At 35.7% G+C, this 15,841-nt stretch overlaps 1 protein-coding gene across 3 annotated transcripts in view; it reads right to left on the bottom strand.

The window, feature by feature from the left end:
- The window catches only part of SHPRH (SNF2 histone linker PHD RING helicase), a gene marked incomplete at both ends in the record, with an annotated part of 51,286 nt that overhangs the window by 12,008 nt on the left and 23,437 nt on the right, over nt 1-15,841 (bottom strand). For all 3 annotated transcript variants that reach the window (XM_081998464.1, XM_081998465.1, XM_081998466.1), the window contains 9 exons: nt 1,710-1,781; nt 2,645-2,746; nt 4,008-4,151; nt 6,334-6,559; nt 7,695-7,757; nt 8,086-8,259; nt 11,626-11,768; nt 12,784-12,891; nt 14,287-14,379. In XM_081998464.1, coding sequence (XP_081854590.1) covers nt 1,710-1,781; nt 2,645-2,746; nt 4,008-4,151; nt 6,334-6,559; nt 7,695-7,757; nt 8,086-8,259; nt 11,626-11,768; nt 12,784-12,891; nt 14,287-14,379 — 1,125 coding nt within the window. The remainder of the gene's footprint in view (nt 1-1,709; nt 1,782-2,644; nt 2,747-4,007; nt 4,152-6,333; nt 6,560-7,694; nt 7,758-8,085; nt 8,260-11,625; nt 11,769-12,783; nt 12,892-14,286; nt 14,380-15,841) is intronic.

Here is a 15,841-nt window from a genome sequence, read left to right as displayed (position 1 = left end):
CTTTATTATCATGAAACTCATCAGATTAAAACTGAAAAGTTTTAGATTTTTTACTAGCTAAAAAGCCTGGATTTCAAAGTTTTCCAGCATAGAAAGATTCATGATCCACATAAGTTCTCCGCATTTATTGTTCGCTTTTTGCATTTTCTCAGTTCTAAGCTTGAGAAAAGATGTTACAGTCTTTCATTTCTATGAACAGTGATTCTTAATGCATAGGTTAAATATACAGATTAAGTATTTACAACATTTTTTTTAAACATTACACAAATGTTTGTATTTGCCTGCTGTAAGAGTCTTTATCTATACATTCATATTAAATCAGTCTTTATTAAAAAAGTCCTAAAGAAACTGCTTTAATTTTTACATATTGTTACGTCCTAGACAACATTTTTGGATTTAAGAAAAAAGAAGATTTTTGAACAGAGAGGCTTAATATTTTTTTTTTTTTACAGAATGCATTATAAACAAAAGATTGCATTGCAGAAGCTGTCCTTCCTCTGCGAGCCTAGAACATATATGTGTCAGCTGTGACCTTAATAGAGGAGTAACTTTTAAACCAGTGTTTGTGCACCTAGAAATAGTGTCTTACTCTGTACTAGTCTGTTTTATAGGCCACTCTTAAGAGAAAAAAATATCATTTTCATGGGTCCAAGTAGCAGAGGGAATTGACTAAAAAACTGATTATCAAACAAAAGATCTTTTAAGCTTTGTAAGGTTCTTTCAATCATGCAGAAACAGGATGCAAGGCATTTTAAACTTTCCTTGCAACGTGAGACTACTATCATCTCAAGTGGCAGGCTCAGCCAAAGTTAAAGAAAAGACTGTTTTTCCTTTTAGCGAACTCTTCCAGCTCAGAGATGTAGCATAATGGCAGTCCACGGAGTAAACAACTGTTCTCTGTAAAAACCTCTATTACCCCAGGAAGAAGAGCACAGAGGGGTTTTGGAAACACAGCAGGACAGTGGTTCATGCTTACACATGTCTATAAAGCCAACAGAAACTAAACCACCTTAAAATAGCTACCCTAACAAAAGTGCAAATTTAGTTTGATTGTCCAGGAGTCCTTTCATGTTTTTACCTAATGCATGGTAAGTAAAGTAAAAACTATGGCTTTTTACTTTATGATATAGATTGGTTTCGATTAAATCTTACTTAAATTTCAACTCCTGCAGTAGAGGAGGTAAGTGGTGGGGACAGAAATCCAGATTTCTGGATTTCCAGTCTTTATTTTATGTGTGGGTTTTGTTTTTTTTTTTTTTACTACTGTTTACATAGTTAATATCCATTTCTTTGAAGTCTAGAAGAAAAAAAACCCTACCAGTAAGAGCAGTTATAGTAAAATACAAGTGTATACTGCAGAAGCTTATCTATTTCTTCATTCTGTTAGCTTACAAATGGCAAAGAAATTTTTCTGACAAAAGTATGAAAGCAAAACTTGAGCGTTGTAAAACAGTCAGCCATGTACATTCTTTGAACACTTCTGTCAAAACACTTGAGCATTGCTGTTAACAGCTAAAGGCAGTAGGGGTGCTTGCAACTGAGCAAGGTGTTATTTCAGGGGAGAGGCTGGCTGGTACTTTACAGGAAAGGGCTTATTCCCCTGTTTCAATACAACGTTCACTTCAAATCAGATGTTGAAAATTTGACACACAACAGATTCAGATCTAGGTAAAGACGTTCTAAAAACAAAAGCCTGCTGACTATCTTACCTGTTTTCCCAGTTGACGTGCACAGATTGGACATGGTTCTGGGTTCACTCCCCCAGTAGTTTTATCCTGAGACTATAAGTAGAAAAAGGAAATAAACTTCGTGTTTCAACAAAAAAAAAGTTATTCTATACTCAAAACAAGCTTCTAGGAAAAAAAAAGTTCTTAAGAAAAAGTGTGAGCAAATTAAAAAACATCATTCATGAATAAGTTAAGTCTATATAAAGGAGTTTAAAAAAAATGTAGTTTATGATAAGTTAAAGGGGCATTATTCATACTGCAGTCCTTCAGCTAGCATCTGCATCTCTGCTACAACTTTGAAAAACCCTGGTAAAATACAAGCTTCAAACAAGAAACTCCTCATATTTTCTATCAGCTTTACATTCTTGTAAAAACACTTAAATATAATTAGTCATGCTTAACTATGCTTATTTAAGCATAACTGTACTTGAACAATTATGAAAATAATGCAACATACATGGGGTTTGTTTGGCTTTTGGGTTTTTTTGGTTTTTTGGTTGGTTTGTTTTGTGTGCCCCCCCCCCCGCTACACACACAGTTATTTAACCTACAGACCTGCTTGTCCTTCTGTTTTCAAAGGCAAGCTCTTCATAGCAAGTATATGTGGAGAGGTACATGATTTTATAAGGCTTCTACTAAACATGGCCCAGTTAGTTTTAATGAAAGTTTTAACCATCTAAAAATAGTTCATAGTTTTATAGCCACGTAATTAAGCAAATAGCCAAAATACAAATATAATAAATAACCTTATGACTATACAGTAACACAAAAAACACCACACAATTTCAACACATAATGAGTCATTACAGAAAATACATTTACTTTAAAATACAAGTTTTAAATAAAAATAACAGTAGGTTTCTTCCACTAGGTAGAGTACAACACTTAGTAAAAGACCAAGGAACTGTAAACCTTACTTTCTCCAGATTAGTGAGATAGAGAAGTTGTCCTAATTTCTTTTGAAGCTGTGATTTGGCAACTGCCTTGTCATTCAACAGTTTCACTCGATTTTGCTCTACCTGTGGAAACAGTATCAAACATATTCAAAAAAGAAAAAAGTAGTTAAGTTCTACAATAAGGCTCAAATTAATTTTTTTGCAAAATTCAACTGAATTATTTACTGGGGACAGACAGAAGAACAGCTCATCCTGGAAATTTAAAATATGCTTCTCCCCAAGCAAACTTGATTATCTATTCCTTTCCTGTACCCAGTTATGAACACAGTACTATGAATGGACTGAGACCTACGAGGCATACAAACTTGCTCTTTATTGTTTTAATCCATATTACTGGTTCTTTCCAGAGACAAAACCAATTTAAAAATATTTTTTTAAAACTTTCTTGCAAACTTCATTCCATTTATCATCTATCTTCTTACAGCCCAATAGATCCTAGACTCTACTGCTGGTTCCAAAAACAATGTGTAAGAAACAATTAATTACTTTCCTTATACTTCTTAGAAGCTTTCACTTTTCATTTAACCAAAGATAGAAACATCAAGATGACTTCTTTTTAGATTAATTACAGTTGGTAGTGGTGTAGTTACTAATACTGCAGAAGAGGCAAGGACCCAAAGGATGTAGGCCAAAGTAATGGGTGTTTCTTTTATTGTTGCAAATACATACATAAGTCTTAGACTTTGTTAAACATTTATTAATCAAAGTGCTCCATTTTAAAAATAGCTTTAATACACAGATGAAACAGATATTTCCCTACAGAAAGAAGTACTTTTACCTAACACTGAATATCACTAAAAAAAGCACAAAATATTTTTATTGAAAACGTATATCAACACAGCATTTTCTTTATGTTCACGAACAGAGAGTGTCTCAGAGGTAGCTCAGAAATGCCAAGACACTGAAAAAAAGATTTGTCTTTTAGGTTTTCACTACTGGTTTTTAGGTCCTTATGGAAAGTGGCAATATGGACAAGAAATCAGGTCACCTTAATTTTCCACCAGCTTGGAAAACTGGGCAATTATAGAGAAAGGTCCCAGAACCATTCACCTGCTGCTGGAAGGACAGCAATCCTTTGGAAACACACCACTCTTACAGTCAGAAGGCTGATAAAAATATCTCAAAATAAGAGTTACAAGCTCAAAAAGGCCCATACACTGAACGTAGAAATAGGTAAGTAGTCTTTACTCCAACAAGGCTTTCTGAAATGGAAACAGAGGCGTATCACAGACCTTATACACAGATCCGGATACAGATTTATTTTTATAGGAGGTCAGTTCTCTCAGAAAAAAACCCCACATTTCTTTCCTGCCAAATACTTTACCTCATGTGGTTCTATGATGTGGAGAACTGGTGGATTTGGCTTTGGCTCATCAGGATGACGCACTCTCAGCCGTTCTGTAGCCATTGCCAGTTCATCAATAGCAGACACGTGATCCCTCAGTACCATCCAATATTCATGAAGCAGCTATAAGAAAAAGCTTCAACAAATTAGTAGCAGAACTGAGTTAAGTTCCCTTTATATGACTCTGCCATACAATGTATAATGTGAAAATCTTTTTGGAGTAAGGGATAATATTCTTTACAATAATTCAGCCACAACAATAACAAACTGTGAAGGAAAAGAAGCAGTATAGAGATCACCTTGCCTGCTTTCTTCTCCAGCCTCTCTTTATGAACAACTATAAATAGCTGTGTCTCATTTCTTCTACAACTATTACTATTAAAATAACTAATAAAACTAAAACAAAATGCCTTGCAAGACGAAGCAAATGCTGAACAAAGTAATAAAAAATGATTAAGTGACTTTGAACAGAAAGCTATCATAGTACTAAGACTGCTTCTCAAAGATGAAGTATGTTTTAAAGATATGTTAACAGTCTGAGCAGTCTTGATAATAGCACAGACAAGCACAGGGTGAAGATAACATCAAATTCAATTTACCCCAGAAAAAGTAAATTCTGGCTTTCTACAAAAGAAATGGCTACAACTGGAAGTATACTGTACATATAAACAGACATTACTTTTAAATTACTGATAATACTGTAAAATACTTTTTCACAAACTTTCCACTATTTACATATTATATAAAAAATTTCAGTGATCTTACTGAAATTAAGACCATTTGCAAAGGTCAAAAATTACTGTCTCTCAATTTCTGATTTCTCAATTGTAAAGATATTTCTAAACACCCAGTTGTTGGGGGGGGTTGCTTGGTCGGGGTTTTTCTTTTAGCTCAAGAAAGACTATTGAAGCATTTGTTTTGAGCTATGCCTAGATTACAAGGTAAAATTACTGTGTATTAAACCTGGCATACAGGATAAGGACAGAGAGTAAGTTGAAGGCAGGTTACTCCCCCAAAACTAACTAAACTAAACTAAAACTAGGGAGAAACTAAGCTAAAGTTATTTTTCTTAAAAAAAAAACAAAAAACCACCCAACCACAAAGTAACAAAAACAAAACCAAAAACCAGACAGCATGACTACAGCAAATTAGAAAGGCTCTTGGTTGCCACTCTAAAGGGTAATTCAAGTAACATCAGTTAACTGAAGTTTCCTTTTCATTATATTAATAATTCTACTGCCACCTGATGCTTTCTCAGAAATCCCAGGAGTAGCTTCAAGTATTCATTCAATTTCTTCACTAAATGTGCACAAAAGTTCTTCAGTTAGTATTAACTAATGGAAAAGCCTGGCTGTTACTTTTGCTTCCTCCTCTAAGTCAGAGTTTGTGCATATTAAACATTTGTCTGAACTGCACAAAGCTTCCCTTATTTGAAAAAACACTACTAAAAAAAGTCTCTGTGACTAAGAAACAGCAGCAAAAAAATCACCTCACTTTTGTTTTCAGAGCATTTATGGTTTCATTAAATTTAACCACAAATTGTCTGTGGTTCTTTTTATTACGTTAATAAATTAGGTAGTTTGGGGTGGGGTGCAAACGGCCAATTTCTGGTCATTAACACAAGCTTGGTTTAGATTTAAGGGTTATTTTACAGAGTATCATCCCTGTAGCTGAATGTAGATTAGAGTAGTATGGACAATTGAATCAGTATCTCCAAGTCCTAACAGATGGAATCATAACGGCACTGTTTTCATTCTCATTGGCATATCAGTCCCACCTTTTGCTTCCTAAAGTTCAAAGGACATGAAGAGACTGTGTTCCCTTCTTGCAGCAGAAAATCCCCAACACATAGCAATGCTTTGGTAACTGGCTACCTTATGTCCTCCTCCTTTTGTGAACTGCTACAAGCCAAAGACAAAATAATGACGCATGAGAACAGCTAGGGTCATTATTCTCCAATCAGCACTTTGGTACCCTAAGCAAGTGACCTGACTTTGTGAGAGTAGCACAACTTCATTAGGTGTTTAATAACTTTGAGATACCTAAATGCTGATTGAGATGCCATTTTGTTTAAAAAGGTTTTGCACTGTGTTACACTAACCTTTTTTTTTTTTTTAGGCAGCTCCAGATTAAGTCTTACTCCTAAGTAGCACCACCAATTTGAGGTAAGTAGGTGATCAGTAACCAAGTAGGCAAACCCTAATTTCGGGAATACAGCTTAGATTTGTTCATATTCAGCTTAAATTTGTTTACATTACATTAAATGGACTACACAATTGTTTCATCACCATTTCATTTACTGTACCTTATATTCCTTTTTCCATGCTTCAAAGAGTTCCAGAAATATGCTGCCTTCTTCAGTTAGCTTAACATCCATTCGGTGAGCTTTGGCAAAGGAGAGAATAGCTTTCAAGGCACGTTCAGTTTCACTGGTTGCCCACAGTCCTCTACTTGTGGTGGGCAAACGGTCATCAACAAGCCCTTCTTCATCTTCTATCATCTCCTCAAATATTGCCATTTGGCCTTTAACACTTAAAAACAAACCCAACATGACACTTATCACTGATTTTGTACTTCCACATCCATTTCTACTTATTCACCATGTATTTCAGCCTTCTAATATTTGATTAAAGGATAAAGCAAACCAAAAAAAACCCCAAACAACTGTTTATTACTGTATATCCCAAAAGCTTGCTTTGAACACAGTGACCTCAGTACCAGCAATGAAATCACTGTACAGGCCACTTTGTCAGCTCAAAATCATCAACAGCTTTTGTAAAGGCTTACGCATCTTAATTATCTTTCAGTAGTTAACACTTATTAATATCACATTGATTTACAAATTTGCAATTCTGGCTTCTTCAATCAGCAAGACTTGCAGTTAAACGCGCATGCAAAATTTCCTGTCTATTGAGCTATTTAAGAACACTACAACTTCCCAGTTCCCTCCTTGACAAGCTATGCTAATTCAGAAACACACTAACGATTCCAGTAATCATTAGGTAACAGAGCTCCCACTGGTAAAGACTTTTCAAAATGTCTCCTCTTTGACCTCAAGATTTTTTACTCCAATTTTGACATTGTGATATGAGAGATATAAGTCAAAGACAAAGTGTGCAGAGGGCTGTAGTCTATGCCTCCCAGTACTGTCCACTACAGATACGTCTCGTATCATGTGCTGGTGCAACCCTTCTTTCGGCTCAGAGCTGCATGTCTGAAATCTCCTCTCTCATTGTGGCTTTAGTCAAGTTTTGTTACTTTACGAATTATACAGAATTTAAAAAAAAAAAAAAAAATCTATGAATGAGTATGGTATTATACCATTTGCAACCGGACAGCAAATATTTGCACAAACAGGAATATGTGTTTAATTAACATACTTCTATTTATACACACATTTTCTAAACACTTCAACACTTCATTTCAAATGCGTAGTCATATTATAGCAGCTCAATAAAAGTGGCATACATTCCTTGTACACAACTTTTTCAAATGAAATTTACATAGAAAATTAAACCTGACTAATAAAATGGTTATGAAGGCCACTAGTAAGAAGTTGATATAATTTGTTCATAAAGTTATTTCAGAAAGCTTAAAGTAGAAAGTATAAGACAATCCAATTTCACTTTTTTTTATAGCAAGAAGTTTATAAAGCTATGAACTTACGTATGAGAAAAGAGCTTTGACTCGTATTCTGTGAACAACTCATCGGCCTTACAAAAGACACAGCTGCAATACAGAAGATAGGAAAAAAAGCACTCAATTTCATCAGAAACCAAAGTATTTCCTGTAATTCCCTATTCCAACATAAAAAACCCACACGAAGTCCTTCGATAAGAACAATTTAACAGTTTTATGTACACTCAATATAATAACTGACAGGAAAAGATCTTATAAGAATAAAATCAAAGTAAGGTTAGGATTCTAATAAATGGATCTGTGATATCTGTGTGCATACAAACACTGAGTACAGAATAAAGGCTTTAATCTCTTATTGCAAACAAAAGAAAACTTAATAATACACCTCTAAAGTATATTTTCTGTTTTCAAGACATACTTGTTGAGTGGGAGTCTAACAGGTCGCAAATGGCAGATAGTGGCAGCCTCAATAACCTGCTTCGACGGAGGGCCTTCTAAGTTTTTCACTGCTTCTCTTACAATCTTCTGGAATTTCTTCACTTCATCCAGCTGGGTTGTGAGCAGGTATTGAAGGCCTCTGCAGTCACGGAATCTGATTTAAAGAAAAACGGAATTAATTGCACACTGAGTCACCGAATCCAAACTTAACTCAGTATTTTGAAGTAGAAGAGAAATAGCAAAATAGCAACATAGAATAACATATGAAGCTCATATCATAAGCAAATGCTTATTACTACTACATGTAATGCTAACTGTTAGAAATCATTCCCTTGTATCCCCTGAGACAGTGGGCTGGTATTTGTACAATAGAAAGACTCTTTCCAAGACTTGAGAGATGCAACCGAATATCAGTAGTCAACACCAGCCTGCAACATTCTGGTGCACAACACAAATCTACTAAAGGTAAACAACTGCACATACTTATAGTCTTATTGGCATCTGTTGGCCAACAAACTGATTTTCAATGCACCTGTGCAACTCACAGCAGACATGCATCCATCACAAAAATATACTGCCTTTTGCAAGTTAGCTTGCAAAGTTAAAATTGTTAAACGGACATGACAGTGAACTATTTTCCTAAAACTTAGCTGTCTTTCTTGACTGGAGTGGGAACATAAATACCAGTTAAGCACTTCCTATATTGTGTTTGTCCTCTGAGCAGAGGTCTTTTGCTGAGTACACCATTCATACAAGGTCTGGCATTCGAATACAAGACAGCGTACTAAAGACTGTGGTTCTATCTCATATGGAAGGTTTGATCCAAAAGATCCCTTTTGTAAAGCGTGGAGGGAAAAGCACAGGTTTAACACTACTAAAGTCTGGAATTTAAAATTACCTACTTAAGCAATATGCATTTTAATATAAAATAGACAAGTGTGCCTAACCAGGTAGTCTGAAAATACATATAAATTGCAGTAACAAGTCTGTTGTTAATACTATCAGTTGTAAAATATTTCAGATTTATAGAAGTCTCCCACACTATACCCTGGATTAACCATCTCTAATACTCGACTAGAAATAAACACTTGTTGCTTCCACCACTGACCAGTAATGCCTCATAAGACGCTGTTTGTTTTTATTACATATGCTAAAATAAATTACAAAGGAAATAAGTTTTATCCCTATTCTATAACAGGGAGAGTTGAGTCGCAGATAGGTTTTCCAAAGTTATACGACCCATAAGCAGCAACAATTTAAAAAGATACTTCCTAAATAGCTCATTTCAAGTGAGGAAAAACCCTGAATTTTTCACCAGTATGACACAGGCAAGCATATAGATAGATGCATAGGCATATGAGCTCAGCGTGAACATGAAAACAATTCTTTCCTCAAATTTATTTTGACCAGAATGAGATGCCATCATTCTCAAGTAACACTTATCCATGAAATGTTAATATCACAGACTCAAAGATTGGTTGAGGTTGGAAGGGACTTCTGGAGGTTGTCTTGTCCAATCCCTCTACTCAAGCAGGGTCACTTAGAGCTGGCTGCTCTAAGGATGCTCTCAGGATGATGCCCAAGGATGGAGACTCTACAAACTTTCTGGGCAATCTGTGCCAGTGCTCAGCCACCCTCACAGTAAAAAAGTGTTTCCTGATGTTCAGAAGGAACCTCCTGCATTTCAGTTTGTGCTCAGTGCCTCTTGTGCTGTCACTGAGCACTGCTAAGAAGAGCCTGGCTACATCTCTTTTGCACCCTTCCTTTAGGTATTTATATACATTGAGAAGAACTGCCCCCCAAATCGCTAGCAGTCCCAGCTCTCTCAGTCTCTCCTTATATGTGAGATGCCACAGTCCTTTCATCATCTTCTTGACCCTTTGTCGGACTCTCTTCAGTATGTCCATCTCTCTTGTACTGGGGAGCCCATAACTGGACACAGAGTACTCCAGGTGTGGCCTCATGAGCACTGAGTAGACGGAAAGGATCACCTGCCTCAGCCTGCTGGCAATATTTTGTTTAATGCCATCCAGGATACCATTAGTCTTCTTTGCTGCAAGGGTACATAGATGGCTTATGGTCAACTTGGTGTCCATCAGAACCCCCAAGCTCCTTTTCTGCAGTGCTACTGTCCAGCTGGGTGGCCCCAACATCCATTTTGAACAGACAGCATTTCCTTCTTTCTTCTCAGCATAATTCTGAGTTTTGAAGAAGAGGTAGTTTTATACATTTATCTAGCTTATTCAACAGGATTATGTTAAGTGCTGAAAAGTAAAAGATATGCTTACTTCCAGCAAGGGCAAGGAATTGCCACCTTTCGGGACCGTGATAACAGAGTAGTCATACTGGAGAATATGCCTTTACATATTTAATTAAAATCTGTGCATGTTTTAAGCATTTAAATTTACACACATACACATTTTATATACACATTCAATATTTTATGTATTTTTATATATATATATAAAATAAAAAAATATGTATTTAACCCAAAGATGATTCAGAAAAGACTGTATTTAAGAGCATAAGGATTGTTCATGTATTGAGAAAACTGCCTGAAGTTAAACTGTGAAACCACTCTCCTTCCTATGTTTCCCTTTTCTGTGATGGATTTACAAAGCTGGAGTACAGAACATACAAGAGGAGGCTGGGAGAAAAGGGGTTATTCAGCCTAAAAATGAGACCGCTCAGGAGACACCTTACAGCTTTCTACATCTATCTAATTGGAAGGTACTGAGAAGACTGAGCCAAACTTTTCTCAAAGGTGTATGGTGAAAGGACAAGAGACGATGGACACAAGATGCAACACAGGAAATACTAACTAGACAGAAGAAAATTTGTTCCCCCCCAAAGTGGGTCAAATACTGGAACAAACTTCACATAGAGGCTATGAAACCTCCCGTCTTGGAGATACCCTAAACTCAACAGGACAAATCCCTGTGCAACCTGATAAGGCTGAATCTCTGAGCATGGGCCTGGATCTGTAAGCTGGGGGTTGATCTAAGTGACCTCCAGATGTCCCTTCCAATCCATTATTGTGTAATTGCACACAGCGATGGTATTGTCATCTCTAACATGAGACCAAACCAAAATTCTTTGTTCAGAAAAAAAGTGATGCTGTCTTATGCTGTTACACAAAGATTTTCTGATATTGTCTGTATACTTTCCATTTAAGCAAGTTAGTTTCTTTTAGAGGTTATTCAATTTCAATGCAATAAACTCTGAATCTTTCTTGCTCAGCAGTTGCATGAGTGCAGAAGACTGTAAAACCACAGTAGATAATACCAAGGAACATTTAAAAGAATGCTTGTCTAGGAAAAAACTAAATTCTCCTGCTTTTCTTTCCACATCTTCTATCTAGTTATGCTTTTTGCAGGACTGTTTTTATGAACTTCAATTGCAGCCCAGATGCTCTGAAGCAAAAATGCCTGCTATTTAATTGCAACTGTTAACACGAACTGGTAAGAGGACTTGAGCAGACTTAACTGTATACATTAGCCTATTTTAGCTATTCTCTTACTTCTCTGCCATGGAGAGTTTATTAGTCTGCTGTTTGTAGTTGCATGTTATTTCGTTTTGCACACGTTGAACAAGCTCCTCATCGACGGCATACTGTATTGCTGTCTGGATGACATCCAACCACCAAGGAGAACCTAAATGTATCTGTATGCAAAAGAACAGATTTATCAATGAACATTCAAACAAACAACCAATTTATTCATTGCAGTAGAGGCTTATACTGCTCTTTAGGCCACACGTAAACACAGACCGGTAAATTCCATGGAAAGTGGAAGAAGAGAGTATGCATTAAAAATATCCCCTTTCCTGTTTAAGTGAATACATGATTAAGAATTTTTCCACATTCCCATCTACTTCCACACTTTCAAATTGCTTCAGTAGAGTTAGATGCACCAAGGCCACCTACACAGAATAGCCACACAGAAGACACTGTAATCTCAAAGCTTCCTCTTTCTTTCTCCCAAAGAGAGATGAAAAGGTCATTTAATCAGAGAAAGGAAGCTCTCTGTGAAATTACTAGAGCAACACTGAAGTGACCTTATTAATTTTAAAAGGTAAAAGAAGATACAGAAGTTCACTTCTTCATGTGCCATTTGCCCCCACTTCTTTATTATTTCTTTACTATTATGCAAGTGACAACCAGATTTCAACTCAGGTATTCATCAATTCATTAAGGGTTTGTACCTTCCCATGAAACCTGAATTGTCATATTGACTAAACACAATTAAGCCTTAAGCACAATGACTAAAAGCATGTCAAAAAACAGTTCCTTTGAAAGTAACCGAAATACCATCTGATACACCACAGAAATGTTTTAAGGCCAAAACCTATAACTTATTTACCCAAATTACAGGTGAAGCACAGTTAATATAATAATCAAGCATGGTCTTAAACTTCACTAGAATCATTCCACCACATACTTCTGGTTTTAGTTATCTGTTCATCAAGTACTGTGTGCCTCTTCATGCGGGGAACACAGAATGTGTTTTGGGGCTCTGTGTGTGCATGTGTATGCGTGCGTGCACGCTGCCCAAGTCCCATTCCAAACAGGCCTTCAGAGAACTGTTAGAGATAACAAACAGCTAGAGTTCTGGATAAACAGATAAAAATAATATTAACATCTCAAAATTCAGAAACTAAATACTTAAGAGGTACCTGCCTTTCTCTGGAGCTCCCGAATGGTCTGAAGAACTGGCTGCAAGGCCTGATGGGCTTCTGCAACTTCTGCATTGGATTTACTCATATAATGCTGTCGAAGTTGTTCTGCCTGTATGGCAATAGGAGATTAAATTATGCACAACTCATTAATGAGGAATAATTGAAAATGTAAAAACTCCCCAACTACTGTAATGTTTTAAAATGGTGAGCTACCTATGTGCTAACCACTTTCATTCCTAAGCAATATTTAGCATTAGTTTTTTCCTCTAGAATCTAGCCAAAAAAAATATTTGAGGAGACAAATGACTACAAAAGATGCTAACTAAGCAATTTCGCTTTTGGACAAGCCCAAACACAACAGGAATACACCGTATTACAACAAGGAACTGGAACTTAACTGATAACTCTTACTTCTCTGTATATTAAAATATAGTGTTGAATAAGTAAACAATAAAAAGATCCTAGAACAATCTGAAAACAGAACAATTAAACTTACCTACATCTAAAACTTATTCATAAAATAACAAAAAGGTTTAAATTTCATTATTCCTAGATGCACCAGATTTTTTTTTTTTTTTTTAAACTGATGAACAAATGACTTGTATTGCTTACAAGTAACATGTACACACGTGTATCTTTCACCATTACATTCTGATTTCACTAGATACCTTTATTTTGAGCATTTTAGGGTGTGTTTAAGTCTTCCTTCTTTTTGTTTGCTACTATCACGGTGAATATATCATTGTTACAGATGGAGCTCAGTTTACCAGGAGTGGACAGGACTGTCAGGTATTTGGAATATCTGGCAGATGATTGTTTTTTCATAGCTATCTCTGCTCCACATTTATAAGCAAAATACAGATTTTTCAGTCCTCTTTACAATAATGTCAGGAGAGGTGATATAAAAAAACCTGCTAGTTACAGGTCAATTAGAAGAACTGCCAGTATTTCTATAAAGGCTGGTAGAAATTTCTTTAAATATTTAAGAGAACAAGACTCACTAAACCAGAAAAAAGTAGCTTATATTTACGAGGAGATGGGGAAGCATTGTGGAATAGAGGGCACCTATGCAAGAAAACATAAACTTCACCTAGAGAAGACTCCGACTGTCTGAAGTTAAAATGAGAAAGCTAAAGAAAATGTGAGTAAACAAAAGGACTCAAAAGAATTCAGGATGATGCATTCTTTAATCAGTAACATCTAGGTAAGTTATTTCCATGAGAACTTTGTAGGTGTGGGGAAATCACATTTTAGAGATAAAAATTATTAAAACTTCCATAAAACAGACAATTAAGATTACCAAGCATTCAGAACGACAGCATTTTACTGGACATTTTTGCTCTCACCTCTCACACTAAAAACCTCTTGATTTTACTAACCTGAAAGGAAGTGTGCGTAGTTAACTTGAAAGCTACTATTTCTTTAATTAGAGAAAATACTGAAGGATAAAAAAGTAAAAAGGTGCTCTTCAAAATGTATCTATGTAAAAATGAACAATGCTTACCTCTTCAGCAAGTCGGCTATCACGCAAAGTTGGGGGAATTCCTGGGTGCTTTGCCAACAACAATTCCATCAAATTGTGTGTAGAATGAAGTCTCTAAATATACATAAAGTCAACAGCAATCATGAAAAAAAATATACTGCAACATCTGTGACAGGAAAACCTTAAACAGCAATTACAGCTTACAGCAAGAAATTAGTATTAATTTAAAATTAGTTGGGGTTTTTTCTCTGTTAATCTGGAAGCATCTTATGAAGAAAATAAACATTCTTTTTCTCATTTTACTGAGGTAGGAAAGGAAACATTAAAAAGACCTTCAAAGGTTACTTCTTCAATACCTCAAAAGCATATTAGCAGGCAAGTCTGATACCAAGTCATCATATCCTGTCCCATACTCACCCCCCTAATTAAAACAGCTTTTGACTATTAAGGAAAACAAGTTATTTCTCTCAGAGCACATTCTTTTGTAAATATCTTTCAGAATGTTATAAGGAGACAATTCTCTTAGCCTATCTAAAGCAAAATAAAGTATAAGGAAAAAAACTAGCTCTCAAGAGCTTCAATAATTTTTTTGTACTTTTCACTGTCCTGAAATAAAAGATGACTTAATAAAACATGACTTTTTGTTTATTTTTAGGGAAAATAAACTTAGTTGTTAATATAAGGCAACTCTATTCCTCTTCCCCACGCTCACCCTCCATATCCCAAACCAGACCCCTAGTATTATGCTGCCTACGTATCTCCCACAAACTCATACTAATAACCTCCACTATGATGAACTTGTGCCCTTCTCACCTCCTGGATTCACTTCACTTTTGCCCTATTACCATCTCAGCCACCGAAAAGCACTGGCCAGCAGTTGTTTGCCATTATCTTAAAGAGCTAAACCTACATGACTAGGAGGCACTCAACAGAAGTTGAGTTTTATTACAAAAAGGCAGCGTACATTTTGAGGAAAAAAAGCTTTATTGGATTGTATAATCTAGTAAAACAGCTTCATTAACAATCTTTTTATGAGTAGGTTCACAAGTTTATGCTGATATGGCTACGTGAAGTGAAAAATGCCTCTGGGAAGTCACAAAGGAGAAGGAAGGATCGAAGAAGCTAAACAGAGCCATCAGATGCCCGCATGTAAGCTAATCAAAGACTAACTTACTTAGTGAAGCAAGCAAAATAAAGACATAGGCAACTGATCACTTATCCATCCATCATTAACATTTTAAATATCTTGTTATGCTTAAGAGACTTTTGATTAACTTAGAACTGATTTTTCTTGAAGAAATATAAAGATGTTACTTACAGAACCATTGCTTTTTTATAAAGGAACATATATTAATATTTTTAGCACAGTATTTAAAATGTATCCATATATTTCCTGAAAAGAAAATTCACTTTGATTCGTTTTCACATTTTGATGCCTCTTCAGGGAATATCTTTTGCAGTGCAACAATTTTCTTATTCTCTATCATTTGGCACATTATCATTATTCTCAGTGTAAACCCAGCATCTTGTATTCACACTGTGTAATACAGTACCATTAATGTGAGCAGTCACATAC

Source organism: Phaethon aethereus (assembly GCF_964289735.1).
Source record: "Phaethon aethereus genome assembly, chromosome: 3".
NCBI classification, from domain to species: Eukaryota; Metazoa; Chordata; class Aves; order Phaethontiformes; family Phaethontidae; genus Phaethon; species Phaethon aethereus.
Note: the sequence above shows the minus strand (reverse complement) of the source record. Positions and strands in the feature narration are given on the sequence as shown.